The 22,660-nt window shown below is 41.4% G+C and overlaps 3 protein-coding genes across 5 annotated transcripts; 1 reads left to right on the plus strand and 2 right to left on the minus strand.

The window, feature by feature from the left end:
* Window positions 1-835: 835 nt before the first annotated feature.
* Window positions 836-7,437, minus strand: LOC308326994 (mannose-P-dolichol utilization defect 1 protein-like). Of its 2 annotated transcripts, XM_080780107.1 has the most exons (7): window positions 7,231-7,437; window positions 4,498-4,563; window positions 4,045-4,177; window positions 3,518-3,603; window positions 2,604-2,722; window positions 2,125-2,235; window positions 836-1,884 (listed from the first exon to the last, which is right to left on the minus strand). In XM_080780107.1, exons 1-7 carry the CDS (start codon window positions 7,349-7,351, stop codon window positions 1,765-1,767), a joined length of 756 nt encoding a protein of 251 aa, XP_080636233.1. In that variant the 5' UTR covers window positions 7,352-7,437; the 3' UTR covers window positions 836-1,764. The 2 variants fall into 2 exon arrangements, with proteins under 2 accessions (XP_080636233.1, XP_080636234.1); XM_080780108.1 differs by lacking the exon at window positions 4,498-4,563.
* A 2,020-nt stretch (window positions 7,438-9,457) lies between these two features.
* On the plus strand, window positions 9,458-12,534 carry tm4sf21a (transmembrane 4 L six family member 21a; the record flags this gene model as incomplete). Its single annotated transcript, XM_080779673.1, has 5 exons — window positions 9,458-9,634; window positions 10,937-11,002; window positions 11,767-11,903; window positions 12,019-12,205; window positions 12,394-12,534. The coding sequence occupies 5 exons, from the start codon at window positions 9,458-9,460 to the stop codon at window positions 12,400-12,402; spliced, it is 576 nt and encodes a 191-aa protein (XP_080635799.1). The 3' UTR covers window positions 12,403-12,534.
* A 419-nt stretch (window positions 12,535-12,953) lies between these two features.
* slc25a15b (solute carrier family 25 member 15b) lies at window positions 12,954-22,414 on the minus strand. 2 transcript variants are annotated; one of them, XM_080779514.1, is made up of 7 exons: window positions 22,140-22,414; window positions 21,436-21,544; window positions 20,769-21,027; window positions 20,504-20,641; window positions 19,834-20,009; window positions 17,894-18,052; window positions 12,954-14,915 (listed from the first exon to the last, which is right to left on the minus strand). In XM_080779514.1, the coding sequence occupies exons 2-7, from the start codon at window positions 21,488-21,490 to the stop codon at window positions 14,797-14,799; spliced, it is 906 nt and encodes a 301-aa protein (XP_080635640.1). In that variant the 5' UTR covers window positions 21,491-21,544; window positions 22,140-22,414; the 3' UTR covers window positions 12,954-14,796. The 2 variants fall into 2 exon arrangements, with proteins under 2 accessions (XP_080635640.1, XP_080635639.1); XM_080779513.1 differs by having other exon boundaries at window positions 21,436-21,548.
* Between the last annotated feature and the right edge of the window lie 246 nt (window positions 22,415-22,660).

The raw sequence follows: 22,660 nt of genomic DNA on the forward strand, positions 1-22,660 counted from the left end.
CCTGCTACAGCAGTGGTGGAAAGTAACTAAGTACTTTTACTTACGTAATGTACTTAAGTACAATTTTGAGGTATTTGTACTTTACTTGAGTATTTCCAATTTCCAGTACTTTTACTTCACTACAATAATTTGAAAACTTTAGTTACTACCGGTAGTTACTACTATTTTTATTTTTATTAGAAAACATACATTAACCACTTCAACCCTATACATTTTGGCCATTTGAAAATAGCCGATCTACAAAGCTCACAATGTGTCAGTAGATTTCCTACACATTTTGAACTTGTGAAATGGGACATTCTGCAATATGAATACTTTTAGTACATTTTGATGCTGATACTTTTGTACTTTTACTCAAGTACATTTTCAATTCCGTACTTGTAACGAAGTAGGTCTAAATTGCAGTATTGGTACTTTTACTTAGTGGTGGAAAACAAATTTCCATTACATACTGGATGTATGTGACAATCCACTCTGGAGCAGCATCGAAAACTATTTTAAAATGACATACGTATATTACGTACAACATATGTCGTCAAAAACCATGAAAAACAACATAGTATAGTAGCCTATGTCTTTTGACATGATTTTTACATTTCTTTTAATTGTTGAAAACCATGAAAAACAACATACCGTAGTAGTATGTCGTCGAAAATCGCTCAAAGAAGTGTCTACCCTTGACTTTTCTGCAAGTTGTCTTCCACATGCTTATATTGAGCTATTTATCAATACTATCAACTTTGTAAAATAGTGCAAAAATATTTGGTTTTCTTTATTGGTGAAAAAGTAAGAAATTTATCAAAACCACAAAAAAGATCATAAACATTCACAGTACTGTTCAATAAACATTGTTGCTATACTGACATTAAAATAAAAAAGGACAATATGAGAGTATAACTAAATCAAAATGTGCCAATAGAATACCTCTGAAACACACTGCAGGACAATCAAATACAAATACTTTTCTATACATCATGAATATGAACCCACAGAGCATATTGTGCAAGTGTGAGGGGAAAAAAGGGGTCGATGGCTGTGAACAGTAATGAAACCGAAGGCCCCTCAAGGGTGAATTTAGTCCCCAACTGAATCATTTAGCTGGGCACCCCTACACCCCTCAAGGAACCCTGGGGGTCCCGAGACTCATCTTTGAGAAGCAATGGTCTATGGACCACCATTAGTGTTTTAAGAGCAGTTTAAATACAGTTTTCAATTTACATTGCAATTATGCTTATTGTGTTGTTGAGTTTATTATTTCTGTCAAATTAGGCCAAATTAAGTGGTTTAGAGCTTTTCTCCTCAAAACACGTTTTGAGTGTATTCTTTTCATTTATTTATTTCCCTTAAATTAAAAAGGTATGGTATTTAATATCTTTTGGGTTAAAACAATGTTTTTGTTAACAAGTTAAAGCTCTATATTTTGTTTTTTAACAGGGATATGCCAGTTTCTCCACTTTAATCAAGTTTTCATTACCCTGCTGAGTGTAAATGTTTCCCATCACTCCTCATCTCTTCTTGCACTTCAGAGTTTTAATGCATAACACCCTATGTTTCGTTTATATTGTGGGGGAAAAAATCTGGCATAAAAAGGGAATAAGAAGCTATTCTTAGTTACATCACTAGGGGGCAATATCACACATTGTTTAAGAAAATGGATTACCATACCATAGTATGTTCAGTGTGGCAACAGCAGGACTTAATTCTCTGACTCACAGACTGCCCTTGTTTAATTATATTTCTGACTAGTTGTTGTCACACTGACCATTACTCACTCTTCTGTTTCACAGAGGCGCTGTTGTTTCTGCAGACGACCTGCACTAGCAGGATACAGCTGAGACAGGCTGACAGTACATGGGCGAGTGTGGTGAGAGACTTCCCTGTGTTCTAAAATAGGAGGATAACAAGTGAAAATTGAAATAATATTAAGATGAAATATTACATGAAATGAGTTTATAGGTAATAATGAGAAATTACAATAGACGTAGAAATGAACTGTTCAGCTTGTGTGTGGCCATGAATCTACGTATATATATATATTCGGTTATTTGTGTGTATGCACTAACACGCACTCACACGAACTGTATGCACTCACACAAGTGTGAAGCAGGGTTATCATTAGCATACCTGTAGAGAAACAAAGATACTTGCTGCAGAGCCTGCCCAGACAAGAAACACGGACAGACTGGAGAGTTGTCCAGTATGACCATTGCAGTTGATAGTCCCAGCCTGGATAGTCTGTAGTACAATACATAACAGTTGAGTTGATTCAATTTGACTTAAACCCAGGATAAACACATACAAGCGTATTTTTTTTAAATAAGGCCTTGCCTCTTTTTAATATGTCTATTGTTTTTACATGTGAAGCACCATGAGCCATGGAGAACGGTATTTTGCTCCCCTGTATGCCCAGTGTATATTTGTGGAAGTAACAATAAATCTGATTGATTGATTGAAAAAAAAAAACGCACTTGTTTCCAATGTGGTCCTGTAAAACGTAGTTATACATAGACATACATGTTCATAAGCTATAATAGGACCCATCTCATGAGAATAAAGTATCGTCCAAATATGCATACTATAAAGTTAATCCTTCACGTTGCTACCTTGCTTGCAATTACAGCCGGCATGCTGGAGGCCTGCATTGCAGAGATGACAGCTGTAGAGGATGTTGAAGAGCCCAGCAGTAACATAGCAACATTGTAGGCCAAGATCATCGACATTCCTGCAACATAAACCCTGGGATGTAAACCCTGACAGAGAAGAGTCTTCCGTGCTAAAAGATATTTAGTTTGACCAGCCAATTGTGGTGTAACCTGGATGTGTGTGATACTTTTGCTTTCTCATTCCTTTAGATACAGACATACAGTACATGACAGTCATAAACTACAGGGTTGGGTAGCTGTAAAAAACTCTATACTAGCAAACCTTGGCTGGGCCTAGGTTTGCTAACGTGATTTGTATGTGATGTGTATTAAACTGCTGGAAATAGTAAATTGTACAGGTACTTAATTTTTACAAAGTTGTATACAATACACTCAGTATAGTACTCAGTATAGCGTGTATACCGTATACAAAGCTCAAAATCTGCATTCTTATGACCAGTCACATCAGTACATATCAAAGCGAGTATACTAAAAAAACTTGATCTTTCCAAGAACAACAATGGGGTGACCATGAGCCAAGTATTATCTGCATTATGTTACAGTTGAGAGGCTATGTTTACCACCGTACTCAAAGTGGCCTCCAGGGACCCCCAGGGGTCCTTGAGGTGTTTCCAGGGAGTCTCCAGCTGTAAACCTACATACTGTACTTCGGCTATTCGAAAATACAAATCTACAAGCTCACGAGTCACAACGCATCACATTGTGAGCTGTATCGTGGGGGTTTCTGACTTCTTTTCGGATGGGGGTCCGTGGCCAAATACATCAAATAATTTGAGGGTCCTTGACATGAAAAGGCTTGTGAATCTACAGTACCTGACTTGAATACACACAGATTGTTGAGCGTGTGAGCAAACCTTTGAGGGTGTGACCACGGTAATGCAGGATGAGGAAGCCAATCAATGCAGTCAGAATCAACATGAGGAGCCTCTCGCCCCAGGCACTGTTTTAAGATAAGATTAAAAAAAAAATCTTAGCACAAACTATATGGTAATTAACTCTTCTGAAACAGAATCCTAAAATAGGATGAAAACTGTGGGTAAAATCTCGGAAGATGTAAATTCTCAGCGGACTCAGCAGGTGTGCAGTGTTTTTCAGTACAATACATTGAAAAAATATTATGTTGGTTGTTGTTTGTGCATATAAATACACATAATAGGCTACATGCTGTAGTGTAGATAGTTTTTGATTTTTGATACGAGGTGCCAATATAGTGCCTCCTACACCAGTGGTTTCCAAATGTTTTAGCTCAAGACCCACCCCAAACAATTTGACGTTTGCCCGGGACCCAAACTAGTGAAAATAGCAGATCTACAAGCACACAAGCACTTTCCTTTAGCATTCCACTCGTATGCCATGGATTTGTGACAATTCCCAGTTGTACCTGAGGGGGAAGTCCTTGGCCATGAGGAACAGCACAGGTGCTGAGCCAGCATACAGCTGCAGTAGAACAGATGTCAGGCTCAGACCATCTGCATTCCTCCCTTTTATTATCTTCAACACTTGAGCTAGAGGTGCTGAGAATACAAATACATGTATACCGGTATATGAGGTTAGCAATGGAGACATCACAATTCAGAGCGATTCTTTAAACCAAACAGACATAAAATCATTTAATTATTGGAAAATGTGTCCTCCTCTGTAGGCCTATAAACCACAATGTATTGTCTAGACTAGACATTGACAGGTAGTAGGCTGCCGTCTTTTCAATATGTGTGCGCATAAATTAAGTGGCGTGGGTTACATTCAAAAGTCCAAGGAAATGTAGGCCTACTGTATCTATGTTAAGCCTAATATACGTACAGTAACTATTGGTAGATAATGTGAAATTTCTCACCTATGACAATCTCCAGTAAAATCCACAGCCCTACTGTTTTGCTCAGTACAATCTTCAAGCAAGGCACTAAAACATGACAATAACTTTAGTACAGTGGTCGCCTGCGGTTGGAAAGTTATTTGCCATGAATATAAGAATACGAGACGGCTCGCCCCTTTGCCAACTCGCCCCTTTGCCAACTCGCCCCAAGCGACGAAGATCGGTCGCCCCAACGGGAAGATCGGTCACCCCAAAGCTAAATGTTCTAATATGAGAAATAAGGTAAAATAAACATGAAATAAACATGGGGCGAGATATCCGTCCTTTGGGGCCAGATATCCACGCTTTGGTGCGAGATATCCACGCTTTGGGGGCAGCTATCCACGGCTTATCCACGGCTTATCATGGCAACGGTGTAATTGCCATGACCAAATCAGCCAAAAGTAACTTTATCAATGATAAAGCCGAGGAAATCAAAAACAATCCTCGGGAGCTCTGGAAGCTACTTAACAACCAACTAGGCTGTGGTCAGAAACTAAAAACCAGGTTTACTAACATAAACATCAAATCAAATAACACCCTCACTTGAACATCTTCTTTACAAACAATGCTGGTTAACAAACTGCCCTCCCACTCTGGGCGTTTTGGTGTAGAGCACATCAAAGCCTTCTACAAAAACCTAGGTGTTTGTAAAGATGATTTTTAAATGGCAATGGTAACAACTGAGGAGGTACTTAAAAAACTGAGTGCCCTCCAACCCCACAAGGCCACTGGCCATGACAATATACCCTCCAAATTTCTCAGAGACTCAGCCATTTCCATAGCTCCAGTCATCACCCACATAGTAAACCTCTCCATCAAACAGGGACAGGTCCCCCAAGATTTTAAACTGGCCAAAGTAACCCCCCTGTACAAAAAAGGGAGTAAATTAGAACCCAGCAACTACCGCCCTATTTCTATTCTAAGCTCCATCTCGAAAGTGATGGAGAAAATAGTCTATGAACAGGTTGAAAAGTATCTTGCCACTAATAAATTGCTGTACGAGTTCCAAACTGGTTTCAGAACATCCCACTCCACTGACACATGCCTCCTCTATTTGAGGGACCACATCAAACACGAAGTGGATGCTGGAAAATACTGCGGCATGGTCATGCTGGACCTCGTGAACCACTCCATACTGGTTAACAAGCTTAAAGCTATTGGTTTTGATAGCACATCAGTGAGCTGGATGCAATCCTACCTGGAGGGGAGAGAACAGATGGAGGAGGTGAACGGAACACTGTCCCCCCCCTCCCAGTGAGCTGTGGCGTCCCACAAGGAAGCATACTAGGGCCTTTACTGTTCCTAATATATGTTAACGACATGACATCAGCTTGTGACTGCAACTTGTTCCTGTTCGCAGACGACTCAGCACTGCTGGTCTCGGACAGGAACAAACTGCAGGTTGAAAAGACCCTCAGCTCTGAACTCGGTAGAATCTGCACCTGGCTCGCTGATAACAAACTATCCTTACACCTGGGAAAAACTGAATCCATTCTCTTCGGATCAAATAGTAATCTCAGCAAGGCAGATGGCTTCTTGGTTAGAGTGGGTGACAACATTATCACACGAAAAGATGGAATTACCTACCTAGGTTCCATCCTGGAGGCCAATCTTTCCGGTGATAAAATGGCCACCAATGTAATCAAAAAAGTCAATCAAAGAACAAGATTCCTTTACAGGATCTCCTCACTGGTCAACAAAAACACCTTGAAGACCTTAACAGGAGCCCTCGTACAAGGTTTCTTTGACTATGCATCCACCTCTTGGTACCAGCACCTCAAAGGCCCTTAAAACAAGGCTCCAGACCTCCCAAAACAAACTGGTCAGGCTCCTACTTGGCCTCACCCCCCGAACCCACCTCACCCCTGCCCACTTTGACAGGCTGGGATGGCTTAGGGTCGACGACAGAGTACAGCATCTTGCAATGGGCCTGGTCCACAAGATTCGATACACCACTAAGATACCCATGTACCTGTCTAAATACTTCCTTAATGTAAACGAAGTCCACACCCACAACACCAGAGGGAGTGCAACAAACCATGTACAACCCACATTCGGCACAAACAAGGGACTAAATTATTTTCGCTCCTATGCCACCAAAATGTGGAACGCCCTACCAACAGTCATTAAGACATGTGAATCCCTTGACTCCTTCAAAACCGCTCTCAAAGGGCACCTACGGATGGCTGCAATTCGAAACTGGCCTCTGTAAAATCTGAATCCCCCCCCCACCCTTTCCCCTCACTGTATCTTTTCCCTTTTTGCTATATGATGAATTCCTGTTCTGTTCTTTAACTACATAGAAGTGTCTAGTGTCTCTAAATGTTTTGATGAATTGATTGAACAATGTGGACCCTGTTGTAAACAAGTGTAGGCTAATGCTTAATTGGGTCGTCCACTCACAGTTAACAGTCTCTGTATAAGTTTGTGCTTGAAATGTACTGTAATTCTACAAACTGTTAATAAATATTTCAATCAATCAAAAAAAAAAAGCCGTAAGCTAATCACTTTTCGAAATTCCGGGGCGAGCCCGACCGTCTTCACTTTTCGCGGGGGCGAGTTGGCAAAGGGGAGAGATGACCTGTTAATTAGCTTTTAACGTTAATAATAATTAGATGAGACATATATGAGATCATCAGAGTAAACGTAAACACTGGAATCGCCCTGCCCCACAAACTGCTGCATGCATAATGCTTTCAAAACATTACTCACCGTGCATAAAGTTAAAATTGACGAAAAAGTAATCGTAACATTTCTCTGGCATCAAATAAGTAAGAAGGAATTCTTTAACAGGAGTCAGTGAGTTCTCTTCCAACGTGTCCATGATCGGCATCAGGAATGCTGCTGTTGTTTCCCTGGGCTGAGAATGGGGTGGCGCTGGGGCGCTCCCCAAAATGTAGACCTCTACGATAGGCGACCTTAGGCGACACCCTGAAGATGAAGTTGAAGATCCGGTTTGGCAGAGCGGAAACGGAAAAAGGTGCGTGAAAAAATACAGGATCCAGTAGGTGAGCTTTAAACTGACTGACTGATTGATTGAAAATCTTGACAGTTTGCAGAATGGGTAGGCTACAGTTCAAGGAAAGTAGGTCAATACAAAAACAAGAGGATAAAACCAGAACATTTAAAGACATACAAATATACACTTATATCTATGCAAAAAATAAAGCATCATATACACAGTTAGAAAAAAGTATAGAAACATAGGGGGGACTTTAACTTTTTCACAGAGGCCAGTTTTGAATTGCAGCTGCGCCTAGGAAAGGAGTCTAGGAATTCACATTTCTTAACAGTTGTTAAGAAACAGCTTTAGCTGTTGGTATGGCATTCCACATTTTAGTGGCATATAGGAGCAAAATGAGCCGAATTTGGGTTGAATGTGACCTGGGCAGTTTTCCGCATTCCGCATTCGGCAGCCGGAAGAACGCTCTATGATTTGGACACCAACATTTTTGTGTCCAAAATGTGGAAGTGTTCAATGTTAAACCCCAGCTGCACGGGGTTTCCTCGTGCTAAATGCACGGGCCCGCCTGCAATCCCAGATCTGCCATTCTGGAGGCTTAGCCCTTCTGGGGGCTTGGGGAAGGGAAGAGGTGGGCGGGGGCAGGTGAACCAATAGGAATCACCGCCTGTTTTCGACCGGCACCCTCCCCTCTAGACCAGAAAGCACACAGGCTGGGACCAGGCCCGAGTGGAATAGTAAGAGAGGGGCGCTTTGATCTCGCCGCAAAGTGGGTGCCTATGGTCTATACTATAGTTCCAAATATTGTAACTATCCCATTGAGATAGAATGAGCACTTCTGCATTCCATTGTTACAATGGGAGTCAACGCTAGTGTCGCCACTCTCTTCACTCGGGGCCAGGCTATAGCTCCGCCATGCAGGTAAAGCTACTTTTGAATTACATATGGCTATTATGTTTTTAGCCATGAATATTCAACACAATTATTTCAGAATTCTGTTTTTAGATCTACTATAACTGCAACGAGGCCTAGTACTAAAACTAGCTCTGGTCTAAACTTTTGTAAAAATAAAGATAACGATTTAGCTAGTACCTACTGAAACAAAGGCCGTTTTATAGTCAGCACCATAGTTATTAACCTTAGTCAGCACCATACTCTGTATACCATAGTCATTAACCCATAGTCAGCCATTAACCATAATAACCTAGTATAGTTAGTACCATGGTAATTAAATGAGTTAGTGTCAAAGTGTCCTTGAGCAATACACTGAACCCCTATTGCTCCTGATGTGCTGGTTGGTGCCTTGCATGGTTTCCACCGCCATCGGTCTATGAATGTGTGTGTGTGTGTGTGTGTGTGTGTGTGTGAATCTATGTACAATGGCACAATCTATGTAAAGCGCGAGACTGTTTAAATACAGTAACAGTGACTCATGTTTAACCATCAACAAACGTTGCCATGTATTAATGTTTTACAGTTGAAGTCAAACAGTGCTGAGATTGGTCTAAAGTCCAACCCTGGTCCTGGTTTGGCTGTGTAAATATAACAACAGTAAACACATGGGGCTACACTAAGTATAGTGTTGTAGCCTACTGTTGAGCTTACCGGAAATCCTCTTCCTGTTTTAAAATACACTCACCGTAGTCACTATCATTACATTTAATACGATTACACTGTCTGAGTCAGAAGACACCTCTATTTACCACAGAACAAATTGTTTTCTCTCAATATAACAAAGAAGAGGCCATGTTACTTTCTGCAGCAGCCCATCCCAGCCTTATGACTTGAGATACACCTCCCACACAAAAGCACCCACCCCGCCCTTTTAGTATATATCTCCATTCCTCTGAATTAATGTTAGTTGAGAGACGGGGGAAAAGGCTATTTTTCATCAGCATTTGTTCGTCTAACTTACAGGAAACATAAGCCAAACACAGATTAGAGTATTTCAGTTAAAGTAGTATCCAGCAAGTGACAATGTGCACTGGAAGATGCGCCCGTTGCGTTGGAGGGAGCCTGTTCCCACTTGCTGTCATCTCCATCCTCTGCAACATTTTGCTGTTCTTCCCCGGCTGGGATGTCAAATATGTTAAAGATGGACACATTACTGAAGAGGTCAAATACATGGGAGGGCTGGTTGGAGGCGGCTTAATGGTAAGTACTGTACCTTATTACATTACTTTTTTAATTTCAAGGACCCCCATAACTCTGAGACCGTACAAATGGGATCAAATGGGTCCATTTGTATGCTCTCGGAGTATACAGACCAGAAAGGAACTCTGAGGGTCCCTGGATCCCACTTTAAGAACCACAGCCTTATCATATAATTTAGTATGTGTTATTATTTGGTATTTTCACAGGAGTAGGCCACAATATAAAGTAAGTTTATTTAGTTGGTATTTTTTCTGTATAACATAATAATGATAGACATGATTTGCCAAAGCCACAAAATATGTGCACGATGAAATGGTTAAGATTCTCAAGCTTGCATACTGTGGAAGAGTCATCTAATTAGAGCCGTGATGGATTTCATTATACATGACTTTGCATCATTGTATTGCACATAATGCATGACTCTGTCATGAGCTGTGTCCGAGGATGACTGCGGAAAGGTCTTCTATCAAAACATCCATAAAAAATGTGATTCATTTCAAGGACGCCAGTTTCATATGCAATGGCGCAATTAGATTTTACAGTGTAGATCGGGGTCCCAATCTACACTAAAATCTACCTCTGAGTATACATCAGTAAGAGTTAATAATAATAATATCTGGGACTTATGGCTTTTCATGACACTCAAAGACGCTTTACATGTGTGGGGGCCAGGGGTGGAACAAGAAAATGATCAAAAGAATAAAACCAATGAAACAGTGCATATATAAGTTTAAGCTTGGAAATGCGATTCTGAACAGGTGGGTTTTCAGTCCAGATTTGAAGGTAGGAAGTGAGTTGGTTGGTTCCATGTGTACACTCCATGTGTTGTGATCTAAAAGGCCCTCGTTCTGCACCTAACAGTCTGGGTGATGTGTGACAATCAGTTGAAGTATTCCTTAAAGCGACGGGCCAGATGACACAGAGACAATATCACGCGAAGTTCACAGACAGGCAATACATATACTGTAGTGCTGGACATATGACGTGACAAGAAGATCATTAGATGGCATATGACGTGACGTGACGTTACTGTGTCTCGTATCAAGTACATAGACTTCATTAGAAGGCTATGGAGGCATGGACAAATCATAACACTCACTTTTGAATAATTTAGTTGGGAACCGCCTACAACCCCCTCAAGGACCCATTGAGAACCATGATCTAAAATACTTATTTTTGGTGGAATTCAACATGAATGGGCAGAATTACAGATTGAAATATTAATCAATGATTTCAGTCTAATTTAGACAATGCTTTGCACAGATTGTGTATTGTGTTCTCAAACTGTTCATTTCTCCCTAGGTGTTGGTGCCAGCACTTTACATCCATTTGACAGGAAAACAGGGGTGCTGTGGAAACCGTTGTGGGGTGAGCTTTTCAGGGCAATAAATATACTTAATATAAATATACTATATATTATATACCAGTAAGACGCCCTAAAGGGCGAGGTCACGTGAACGCACCCGCCTGGGTGACGGCAGACTGCTCAGATCAACATACGAAATGAATTCTGTACTGGCGCATAATATATGGAGCATGTCTTGAGTGTACAGAGTTTGATGATGGAATGTCAGAACAGGAAGGACGGGTGGGGACTGATCATATGGAATGTCAGAACAGGTCAGCTCCATTATGGAGATCTAAGGGTTTGAGATAAGATGTAAAGTTGCTGGCCGGCTCCATATACAGTATGCAGATATGGAGATCTAGGGTCTCCATCATGTCACGAGACGTCATGAGGCATGACCATATATGTAGGCGTGATGTCACGAGGCATGACCATATATGGAGACATGATGTCCCGAGGAGTGACCATATATGGAGGCGTGGGTGACTAACGAATGAACGGGAGATGTAGGTTTTCATAGTAAATGAGACCTACAGTCGCAACATTTAATTCCATGTCTTCTGGAGCTTCTTGATAACTTGCTGCTTAGTAAATAGCGAACCCTGCCACAAACAATGACTATGAATATACACATGGAATGGAATGTGGTAATTACTTCGCCCATTGAGCACTGGAATCTGGAATGCCACACAAGCTCCAATATTTGATAGAAAACATTTCCTCCAATTATTTCCTATCATATTAAACTATGCTAATAAATATTATTTTTATTTTACTTCTGCAGATGTTCCTCTCCATTGCATTTTCTGCAGTTGGGGTGGCTGGCGCCCTCTACAGTTTTGTTGTGGCAGTGCTTGGACTGCAGAATGGACCACTCTGTAAAACTATCTTGATTTGGACAACACCTTTTAAAGACAGCAGGTGACAAACAAGTGACTTGCAAATTACATCCATGAAAACTATCAATTTGTTGTTGTGAAAACAAATGCATATGTTTGCACAGCTTGTCTCATATACTGTATTCCACTTTTTGTAGGGGTAGTAGCTATCTGACAGATCATACATGGTGGGGAACATGCAGGGAGCCCAAGAATGTGGTACAATTCAACACTGGTTTATTCTCTACCCTGCTGGTGGCAAGCGGTGTGCAACTGGTGCTGTGTGCCATTCAGATGATCAATGGCTTCTTTGGTTGCCTGTGTGGAACCTGCCGCAGTAAGGGGGTAAGCAGTCACTTAAGCATTAAAGAAAACCAGAATCAATCCAGTTTATGGTGAAAATTAGTGAAATAAATACAGTATATAACATGTCAGTATTTTCCACATCTAACTATACAACCAGAAGTTTTGATTCCCAGAGAGTTATCATATTTTCTAATTTGAGACAATGATATCTGGTGTTTTTGTTACAGCCTCTGTAAATCCTGAATGAAGACTCCTGGACTGGTGTCCTTTGTGGTTAGAAAGATAAAAGCCAGGGTAAATGTGCATGACTTACATCATCACAAATCTTCCAATTGATGGACATTATTACTATTTTTACCATTTTGCTCTGATGTCAGACCTGGGGGATGGTTTCTCACAACTGTATGATGAAGAATGATGTAGGAGCTAATGGCTGCCGTGTGAATGTGATCAGTTGCTATGGGGCGGCGGGGGGGTCTATATTGAATGCTAAAGCTCAATTATTTTAACACTGTAAACAAATGCAAAATGAGTCTTGTACAATGTCTTTTATACTTATTGTCCTTTAAGCTATAGCCTATACTGTGGCATTTCTTAATGTATACATAGTATTGGTATATTGAGAATTGAACACATACAACATAATTTTATTGCATTAAACTAATTAATTACTATAGCACTGTGTGTTTCATTATTTAAGTCACATCGCACTGTCCACTGCACTACAATGCAATAGATCAAATTGTTTCAGCATAACAGCATAACAGGTTATTCTTCAATGGCCCATTTTAATGCAGATTATACCATCTATATAATCACATCTGGTCCTGCATAAGGATACATATCTCCAAATATATTGATGTAAATTGAGCTAGTTAAGATTTGTAAAACACATTTGTCTTCACTCTTCAGTACTTGAATGAAGTCTTCATGTTAAGCATTGAAATGAAGCCTGCAAGTTTGACAGTTAGTAAATGTCAACTTCATGCAGACAATGTTATATAAAACATAAATAAAAGAAGTAGCCTGCTGTGCTAGCTTGGCAATACAGAAACATGGTCTCAGTCATTCATAATATTCTGAGGAAAAACATTTGTACCATTTTGACACGTATTAGGCCTATTGTATATAGTACCAAAAGGATAACTTTGTAGTCGCAGGAGCAAATAATCATGTTATTATAAAATCAAAGTATGGACAGTCACCAAAGATGAGCAATGCCCCAAAAGGCCAGAGCTGCTTATGTTTAAAGGAGGCAGGTTTGTAGTGCCTTGCATTACTTAAAAACATAGTAAAATATTTTACAAACATTAAAATTAATTTGTTTGTTAAATGCACATTGTGTTATAATACCTATATTTATATTTAACCAAGTTTTAACAAATATAACAAATTGTGCCTCAACAGTATTTGTCTATTATAGTAAAAAAGAAAAAGACAAAACTAATATTTGCATCAAGCTCTGATTTGTGCACTATTCCATCACCAAAACAACACTCATGTCTGATGGTGATGATCAAAGCTGCTTACTTGTTAGCCATCACAGAGGAATAAGTCTTTCTTTCTAAAACGAGTCAACGACCCTAACAAACAAGAGTATCAGGTACGGTCACCCATAATCCATCTCGCCCTCGATTGTTTTCAGCCGACCTCACGCCGACCGCTCGGTGCCGCGGTTCATGAATTACTGTGAATAAGGTTAGAAATAATTTAAGGTTAGGCATAGTTTGACTGGGGTTAAGTTTAGGTATAGGGTTAGGTTTAGGCATAGTTTTACTGAGGTTAAGGTTAGGAATACGGTTAGGTCTAAGCGTTTAAGCATAATTTACTTAGGTTACTTTAAGAATACCAAGCCACGCAGTTCCACCGGCTGTACGCCCGGGACGATTTGGTAAATGGGCGACTCGTCTGGTATTCCAATCAAGGAGTGCTTTTCTTTATAAATAGCAAGTGAAGTTTACCAGCACACTGCATACATAATTCCAAAGCAGTTCATATCTGAGGAGAATCACAGTATTAATCAACTGAGGTAGACAGAGAAACATTGGAATCAGGAGTGTTCACAATACTTAAATGAGACTAATGCTGTTTAAGAGTGCCATGCATAATTATACTGCTATATCAGTGATTTTTGAAAATGTACATGGCTTGTCCAAACATATAAATCTAATATGAAAATATTAATAAATATAAGTTTTCATTTAAAAGATGTAAACACAGGGCTCCATCTTGCACGCTGCCTTAACCATTATTCCTGAACTTTTTTGGCTTTTTTTTTAAACTATTTTGAAATAGTTCAAATAGCTCTACTCACAACGTGTCTGTCAATGTAGAACGACTATTCTCACTATTTTAAAATGTTTTTCAAAAAAAAGTGTTAAGGCACGCAAGATAGGGTCTTGATTCTACAGACTCAAAAGAAATGGAGTGTAGTAGTGTTAAATAGATCTAACAACAGTATGAAATGTAAGATACCCAGGCCAGCACACATAAAACTTCTACAAGCAGAATACTGCTCAGGTCCCATCAATGGCTACAAAACTTCACTTTGACTTAAAATGTTAACCATTGGCAGAGAATCACTCCTCTTCGTATTTTATGTATACAGGCTGTTGTGAAGGAGAAACCACTTAGTCAAACTGTTTCATCATGAACTTCCGGCTGACTTCATAACCAAGGAACAATGCTCCGTTGGCTGGGAAGGTGCGAATCATGGTGGGGGTAAGGCCGGAGTAGAGTGCCCTCACTCCTAAACATGGAAACAACAGAGGCAGGGTAGTTTACAAACTGAGATGTGGCTACTATTTGAAGGAGGAAAACTCTGCACGGTACTACTAGGCTTGTAACTAGAGATGTCCCGATACTGTATCGGTATCGGGAAAAGTATCGGATTGGCCCTCATTTGTCATATCGGGTCATATCAGTGAATATGCCAGTCTAACCACCGATCCGACACAGGGGTAAGGGGTTGACACTATGGCAGGTAAATAAAATGTTGAGACATGTGGAGTTTGCTTTGGAGTTGCCCAAACTTTTGCACATTTGAGTGAGGAGTCTGCTATAAACACAACACGAGATATACAGTAGCTAGATAAATATAAACACATGAGATCACGACACTGGTATCGGTATTCAGTATCGGCTAACACAGAAACTGAGGTATCTGGATCGGATCGGAAGCGAAAAAAGCGTATCGGGACATCCCTACTTTTAACCATTTGCTTTTTAGAAACTTAAAATTAGAACTTGTTGGCATCCAACATAGCCATCAGCCTCCACTACCTCGCTCCATGCGTGGAGCGAAGTATCATAACATTGTCCAGCCCGGATACGTCCCTCACTGTCTGACGTCCCCCCGGTCCCAGCCTATATAGTCAGAGCCGGACTAACAATGGAACTAGGTGGAGCTTAAGCGCCAGGGCCCGAAGCTTGCAGGGCCCGGTACGAGACTATAGGTACAGCAGCAGCTGTTGCTTCTTTCGAAAAATATAACGCAACACAGGAACCCCCGCTAGTGTTTTTGGTCTTCGTCTGACAGTTTCTGTAGCAGTTTTCTGGAGGGGGGGGGGGCAGTCGGTTTGGGGGGGTTCCCGACGGCTGCGTGTCGCTTCCACCTCTGACAGAGGGGAAGCTAGTAAGCGACGCCGTCAGAAGCCCCCTCGCCCAGGAAGGCCCCCTCACTCAGATCTCAGACGGACCAAATTGCGACAATAACATACAGCCTATGTAAAGAGGAATATAAACAAGACCTTGGCGCAAAACTTCATATTTACCCTGCTCTAATACAACAAAAGTGTGTTCTTACATCCTCCATTTCACGATTTCAGCACTCGTGAGTAAATTAATTTAATTGCCATTATGAAAGTTTTCAGTGACGTTGGACACAGGTTGCATTGTCGTCAATAATTAATCTGTCTTTAAAACGTTCTAATGTTAATATAGCATATTGGCATTGTCTGTTGGTGCACACATGTTATATGGACCATGTAACAACATGGTCAACAGCACTGTTTGCAAATGTAGCTATTATTTTGTTGGCCACAAAGACAATTTAGACAAAACATGCTGCTGCCTGCTAATGGAGCTTGTAGATATAGGCTAATTATTTTTCGGGGAAATTGCAGATAGTTTAGCACTAGCAGACTGAAGTTGGAAAGGCTGTGCCCAGTGCGGCAGTACCTGATGTGTCTTGTGTGTCTGCAGGCAGCGCAGGCAGCAGTGGATATGCGCTAAACGCATGCATGTTAATTAATTAATTAATTGGCTGAATCAGTAGGGGCCTTTTGATTTGGTGAAGCGCCAGGGCCTTGAGAGGGGTTAATCCGTCACTGTATATAGTTCCGCCTCCCTTCCCAATTCCAGTCCAGTTTCCAGCAGGCTTGGACCTATAACTACATTACTCACAGCTCCTATTACTAGCACAAATAATGTATTTAGTTGTGTTGGTAATAGTCGTGTTCATTCTGTTCTTTCAACCTCTCATATTCCAGTTTTAAACACAGCCCCCGCTTTTAACTCCAGTCTATTAAACATTGCCACTGCTCACCTACACAATTCAAGTAACATAAAAACAAGAATTAGTTGCAGGCCACCTAAAATTATAATAAACCATCATGTTTTAGACCGTGGTGTAGTTCTCCGAAACCTCTCCACTTTGGCAAGAGAACCTCCACAACCCAAACACCCCACCCCAGTTAAAATGGCCCTATACAATGCAAGATCCATAAACCAAAAAACTGCCTTTCTTAATACTCTACTCTCTGACCATACATTAGATTTCTTATTCTTAACTGAAACATGGTTAAACACAGATGAGTCCGCCCCACTTATAGCAGCATGCCCAGCATTGACCTCTGTCAAACCCCATGCCAAAAACCTAGGAGTATTTTTTGACTCAGGCTTTAAAACAAATCAATACAATAGTAAAATCCAGTTTCTTTCACCTCCGCTCCATCTCCAAAATCAAACCATTTCTCTCCACGCACGACCTTGAAATAGTCATCCACGCACTAATTTCATCCCGGTTAGATTACTGTAATTCCCTCTACACTGGGATCAGTCAGTCATCCCTGTCCCGTCTACAACTTGTCCAAAATGCAGCAGCCAGACTCCTGACCGGCACCAGAAGGAGAGACCACATCACCCCTGTCCTCGCCTCTCTCCACTGGCTGCCGGTAAAGTTCAGAATTCAGTTCAAAACCCTCCTGTTTGTCTACAAAGCTCTCAATGGGCTGGCCCCCTCCTACATCACTGACCTCCTATCCTATCCCCCCTCTACCAGGACCCTCAGGTCAGCAGATAGAGGTCTCTTAAGGGTTCCGCACACAAAAAAGAGGCTCAGGGGCGACCGCGCCTTTGCCGTCTCAGCCCCCACTCAGTGGAACAGAATTCCCCTTGCGGTTAGGTCTGCGCCCTCCGTTGAGTCTTTTAAATCACAACTTAAAACATTTTTATATTCACAAGCTTTTCCACCACCGACATGATCCTGCACCTTCTCTTTTAGACTATTCTATTCTATTTTTCTGTTGTTAAATTATTGACGTCTTCTACACTGTATTATATTGTATTGTATTGTGTATTGTATTTGTGAAGCACTTTGGTACAATGAGAGTTGTTTTTAAATGTGCTATATAAATAAACTTGATTTGATTTGATTTAGAACAATGTTTTTGCAAATGAAAACCTTGGTGGATGTTAACACACAAACAAGTTAGTTATTCTTCCTACCTTCAGTGCGTGTGATGGTCATGAATGTTTTGAAGAATCCCGCCTGTTTGCCTGTCATGGACATTACTTGTATCCGAGACTTGACACAGTCCATAGGGTAGACCACCAGCCAAAGACATGCCCCTCCAAAACCCCCACTGAATACAATCGGTGCCACACCTGTTACATTTGACAGTACCAGTTACACACACACACACACACACACACACACACACACACACACACACACACACACACACAATTACGTTTATAATACACTACGTTGTCGTTTACAATACATTACGTTTATAATAACACACATACTCTTTCAAGGCAAGCCTATAAAAATAAGTGAATTGAATGCTGCATTATATATCACACAAAGTTTGACCACTCCTCCAGAACTGGAGCTGCGTCCACAGCTCCAACAAGGGAGTTCCCGAGTCCCGACCACACAACCCAGACCCTCGGCCCGACGGTCTTCCCAGGCTACGTCTGCTCCAACGCGCCTGACCTCCACGACACCCACCGTTCCAGGGTCTGGTAAATTCTGTAAAGATACTTTTGGGGTTCTACTATAGTCTATATCACTCAGGCTCACGCCTCGACCCCTAAGCCAAAGTATCTGGGTCCGCCCCCTCGAACCTCTGGTCCCACCATGTATTTCATGCCCTGGCCGTCTACACCACGCGTCCCATGCCTCGCATGCGACGCGTCCATAGGCGACCATGCTGGCTTCACCATGTATTCTAAGCCTTGGCCGTTTATGATGCGCAGTTGCGCACTCCATGCTGCGCATGCGGCGCATCCATAGACGACCATGCTGCTTCACCATGTATTCCATGCCCTGGCCGTTCATGCCTCGCGTCCCGTGCTTCGCATGCGACGCGTCCATGGGCGACCACGCTGGCTCCACCATGTATCTAAGCCTTGGCCGTTTATGATGCGCTTCCATGCTGCGCATGCGGCGCATCCATAGACGACCATGCTGCGTCACCATGTATTCCATGCCCTGGCCGTTCATGCCTCGCGTCCCGTGCTTCGCATGCGACGCGTCCATGGGCGACCATGCTGGCTCCACCATGTATTTTAAGCCTTGGCCGTTTATGATGCGCACTCCATGCTGCGCATGCGGCGCATCCATAGACGACCATGCTGCTTCACCATGTATTCCATGACATGGCCGTTTATGCTGCGCATGCGGCGCACCATAGACGACCATACCCCGCATGCATACTTCAAGCCTCTGCATTTGTGACCACAAGTACCATACTCCTTCATTCAATAAACCATCTTAAAGGGTTCCTATGTCTGATGTTTGGTCTTTCCTAGTGAAAAACAAACAGCAAACAAACCTCTATTGCGGTTATAGCAATGATTTGGTAGTTGCCCTGCCTACCTACACCCTCAAGACTAGTACCAACTTTTAAAGGGGGTACCGTGTAAGTGATATTCTTGTTAAAATAAGTGTTAAATAGGTCTATATTATCATAGTAATCATTGATATATAACTAGGTATAGGTGATATAACTCTCCCCATCTTTCTAGCTCTTTAGTATACAGAAAATAAATGTTCCGGTCAGGATACTAAATCATAAGAGAGAACTCATACAGGATGCAGGATAAAATGTGAGAGTGCAGTCTAGCCAACACCAACTCAGGACTCTTGAATCACTGCCCTCCACACTCTATCTAGCATCAGTGTCTTGAGCTATACACTGTAGTAGAGTGTTGTTAGCTAAGCTGTTGGGCTTCTAGAGAGACAGGGAGACCCATGTCATAAACCTATATAGCAATGATTAATATAAGAATAAACAAAAAATAAAAAAAAACGTTTTAACAACAAAATGCATGTACAAAACAGATACTAATGGTAAAAGAAGGCTCTCCAGTGTGTAGAGCACAAGTAGTTATTTGTGTAGAGCACAAGTAGTTATTTCACAGAAGTTCGAGAACTGTACCTATTTCATCCTTGTCACATTTCCAGTGGTCTGCAAATGTGGAGCGACAGAGTTCATAGGCACCGAAGAAGCAGAAGTAACCAGGAACCTCTCTGGCAATGGTGGTGGTCAAGCCCTGGAAGAAGCCCAGTGGTCCATCATTCCTCATCACTGTCTTCACCACCGACCACACTGTGCTTCAACCAGAGCAGAACAAGTTTAGCTTGAGTCTGATATACTTTGTCAAATGACATATTTTTAACTGGACATTTTTGTTTAATTCTTCTGTTGAAAATACAGATTTATTTTCCATATGATGAATTCTAACTTAAGCTTTCGTTTAAGCTAGTCTACAGTGACTACATTTGCATGCTGAATCTCATGGGAATATTTTACTATAGTAATCATGTATGATCAAACATGTAGGCTATGAGGTCTATAAAACAAATCGATCACCAACAGCAGAATGCTTATAAATATCAAAATAATTATATTTGAACATTTTGTTTATCTGCTGGTAACTATGATAGCCCATTACCGCCACTGAATAAAAATAAAAAGGGACTACATTTTGAGGCTTTTGTTGAAACTTTATAGCTCAGAATTCTACAGTTCAGTTTTTGTTACTTGCTCAAATAAATTAAAAATAGTGGCATAAAAATGTTAAGAATAAACAAAAACATATACACACTTTTGGCCACTGGCGATCTTGCCGGAAGCCTGCATTTCATACATAGCTTGGAGACGGCACTTCACAAGCTCAGTGGGGCATAATACAAAAGAGGAGAAGATGGATGCCACTGAACCAGCACAGGCTTTTTGCATGTCACTGAAAGACAGAGACAGAAGAGACAAACTTTTTCAGACAAATCACAAAAACACCATTCTAAGAGCAACTCTCAGTCTCCAGTTTTCTTTGCATGTAAACCAGACAACCATCCGGGGATTCTCCCTACCTGAGTACTGCATCGTTGTTTAGTCCAGCAATGAGACGAATAACCTGCTGGCAGAATCCATAGCTCATGAAGAGCACAGAGTTCTCTGCGACGTTGGCCATTAAAGCTGGGGTGGTGCCTTGGTAGAGGCCACGTAGACCCACTTGTCTGTAGGTAGATGAAAAACAGTGGACAAAGCCCCGATACAGAGTAGGAAATGTCTGCATTTTTACTTTGGCAGTGTCTAATGGTTGCCCACTCAGGACACATGCTGCACCTCCTAGGACAAATAACAGAAGGAAACAGAGAAAGACAGACCCAGTTAAGAGAACAATGTGTTCTACTAAACATACATTTATATGGCCATCATAAGCATCACAGGAGAGCTGAGCATGTATGTATGATGATGACAATTGACAGCAGACTCACACACTGAATGTGTCAAGACAGATAAGGATCAGACTGATCAGGCTTGTGCAGTTTGTGCGCTATGGAGCAGTGCATACAATCCATGGCAGCACAAAGAGACCGGGTGAATAAAAAACTGAAGTCAGCAAAAATATATCGTGAGGTCAGACACAGGTCTCTCAATATTGCACACTTGTTGGCTATTGTTGCCAACCACTGCTGATAAGTAATTTACAAGTAAGTCAAAGCACCAGAATTTTTTGTGGACTCTGGTATTTACCTATAGCTCCTGCAGAAAGGTCGATCATGGCCTGGATCACTGGATGTGGGGCCATAATGTCTGAGAAGTTGGCAATGTTCGCTCTTCTTGAATCAGCTAGCTAAAGCTCCTGGCTGCAACAAAGGTTCCAAAGATTAAGACTGAAACGTGAAACATCTACAAGAGTCTGAGGCCACACACACACACACACACACACACACACACACACACACACACACACACACACACACACACAATAACTCACTATCCTATTAAACTATTAGCTCTCTCTGTAAACTAATAACTGTCAAATGGTTATTAAATGGCCATTAATTCACTCAAGAAGCGAAGCTGATCTTTGAACGCACCATGACCATGAGAGGGCGACGTGACCTAAACATTGCCCTGGCCACTGGCCAGGCTGTCCTAAATGCAAAATCCTCAGTTCAATGAAGTAAAGTAGAGTATGTAACGTTACGTTATCCATGTTGTAACATGCACTGATTCCGTATGACCGGTTAGGTGACTACTGCGTAAGCTACATTTTAAACGTTAAGGTAATTTGTCCACAGTTTTCTGTGAATCTTTCACTTTAATTCAGAATGCCAAAACTGTATATTAAATTAGCCAACATTTCGTTACTATTGCAAATATGCACATGCATTTAAGCCGGTCACAGAACAACAGAGATCAAATTTTCTTCATAGTACGAAGTTCATACAAACCTTTTTAGAAGATCAAAGATGAACTTGTTATTGTGGCATCAAATGTCAAGGCAGTTGTCTTTGACAATAGGTGCTGGCGTGCTGCAACCAGCTAAACACGTCCGACTCCGAACAGAGGGAGACTGCATGCTACATGCGAGTGAGTCGATATGAAAGCTCAACAAAACATGGACTTTCTCTGCAAAGCATCTAATCTTTTTCTAACGATTTTCAAGGAGGCCAGGAGGGATCGAGTTCGATACATAACGTTTTACCTGCATAACAAACGATAAACGGTTTCATCCATACGCACGACAGTGTCGCTGGTCGGAAGTAACAGATGTACAAGCCCACAACGCGTCACATCTGCGACGCGCGGTGAGCTTGTAGATCTGCCATATTCGGAGCACAATTTAGACTTTATTTCCGGTTCACGATGTATCGCTGTATAATAGTCGGATGTTTCATGTTTTTGAAAGCACAACTAACATGTTGGAAAACACAATTTTAAAATAAATAAGTTTAATTTGAAGCCAGGCGAC

The sequence above is a fragment of the Protomyctophum bolini genome (genome assembly GCF_963924005.1).
Source record: "Protomyctophum bolini genome assembly, chromosome: 13".
Taxonomy (NCBI): Eukaryota; Metazoa; Chordata; class Actinopteri; order Myctophiformes; family Myctophidae; genus Protomyctophum; species Protomyctophum bolini.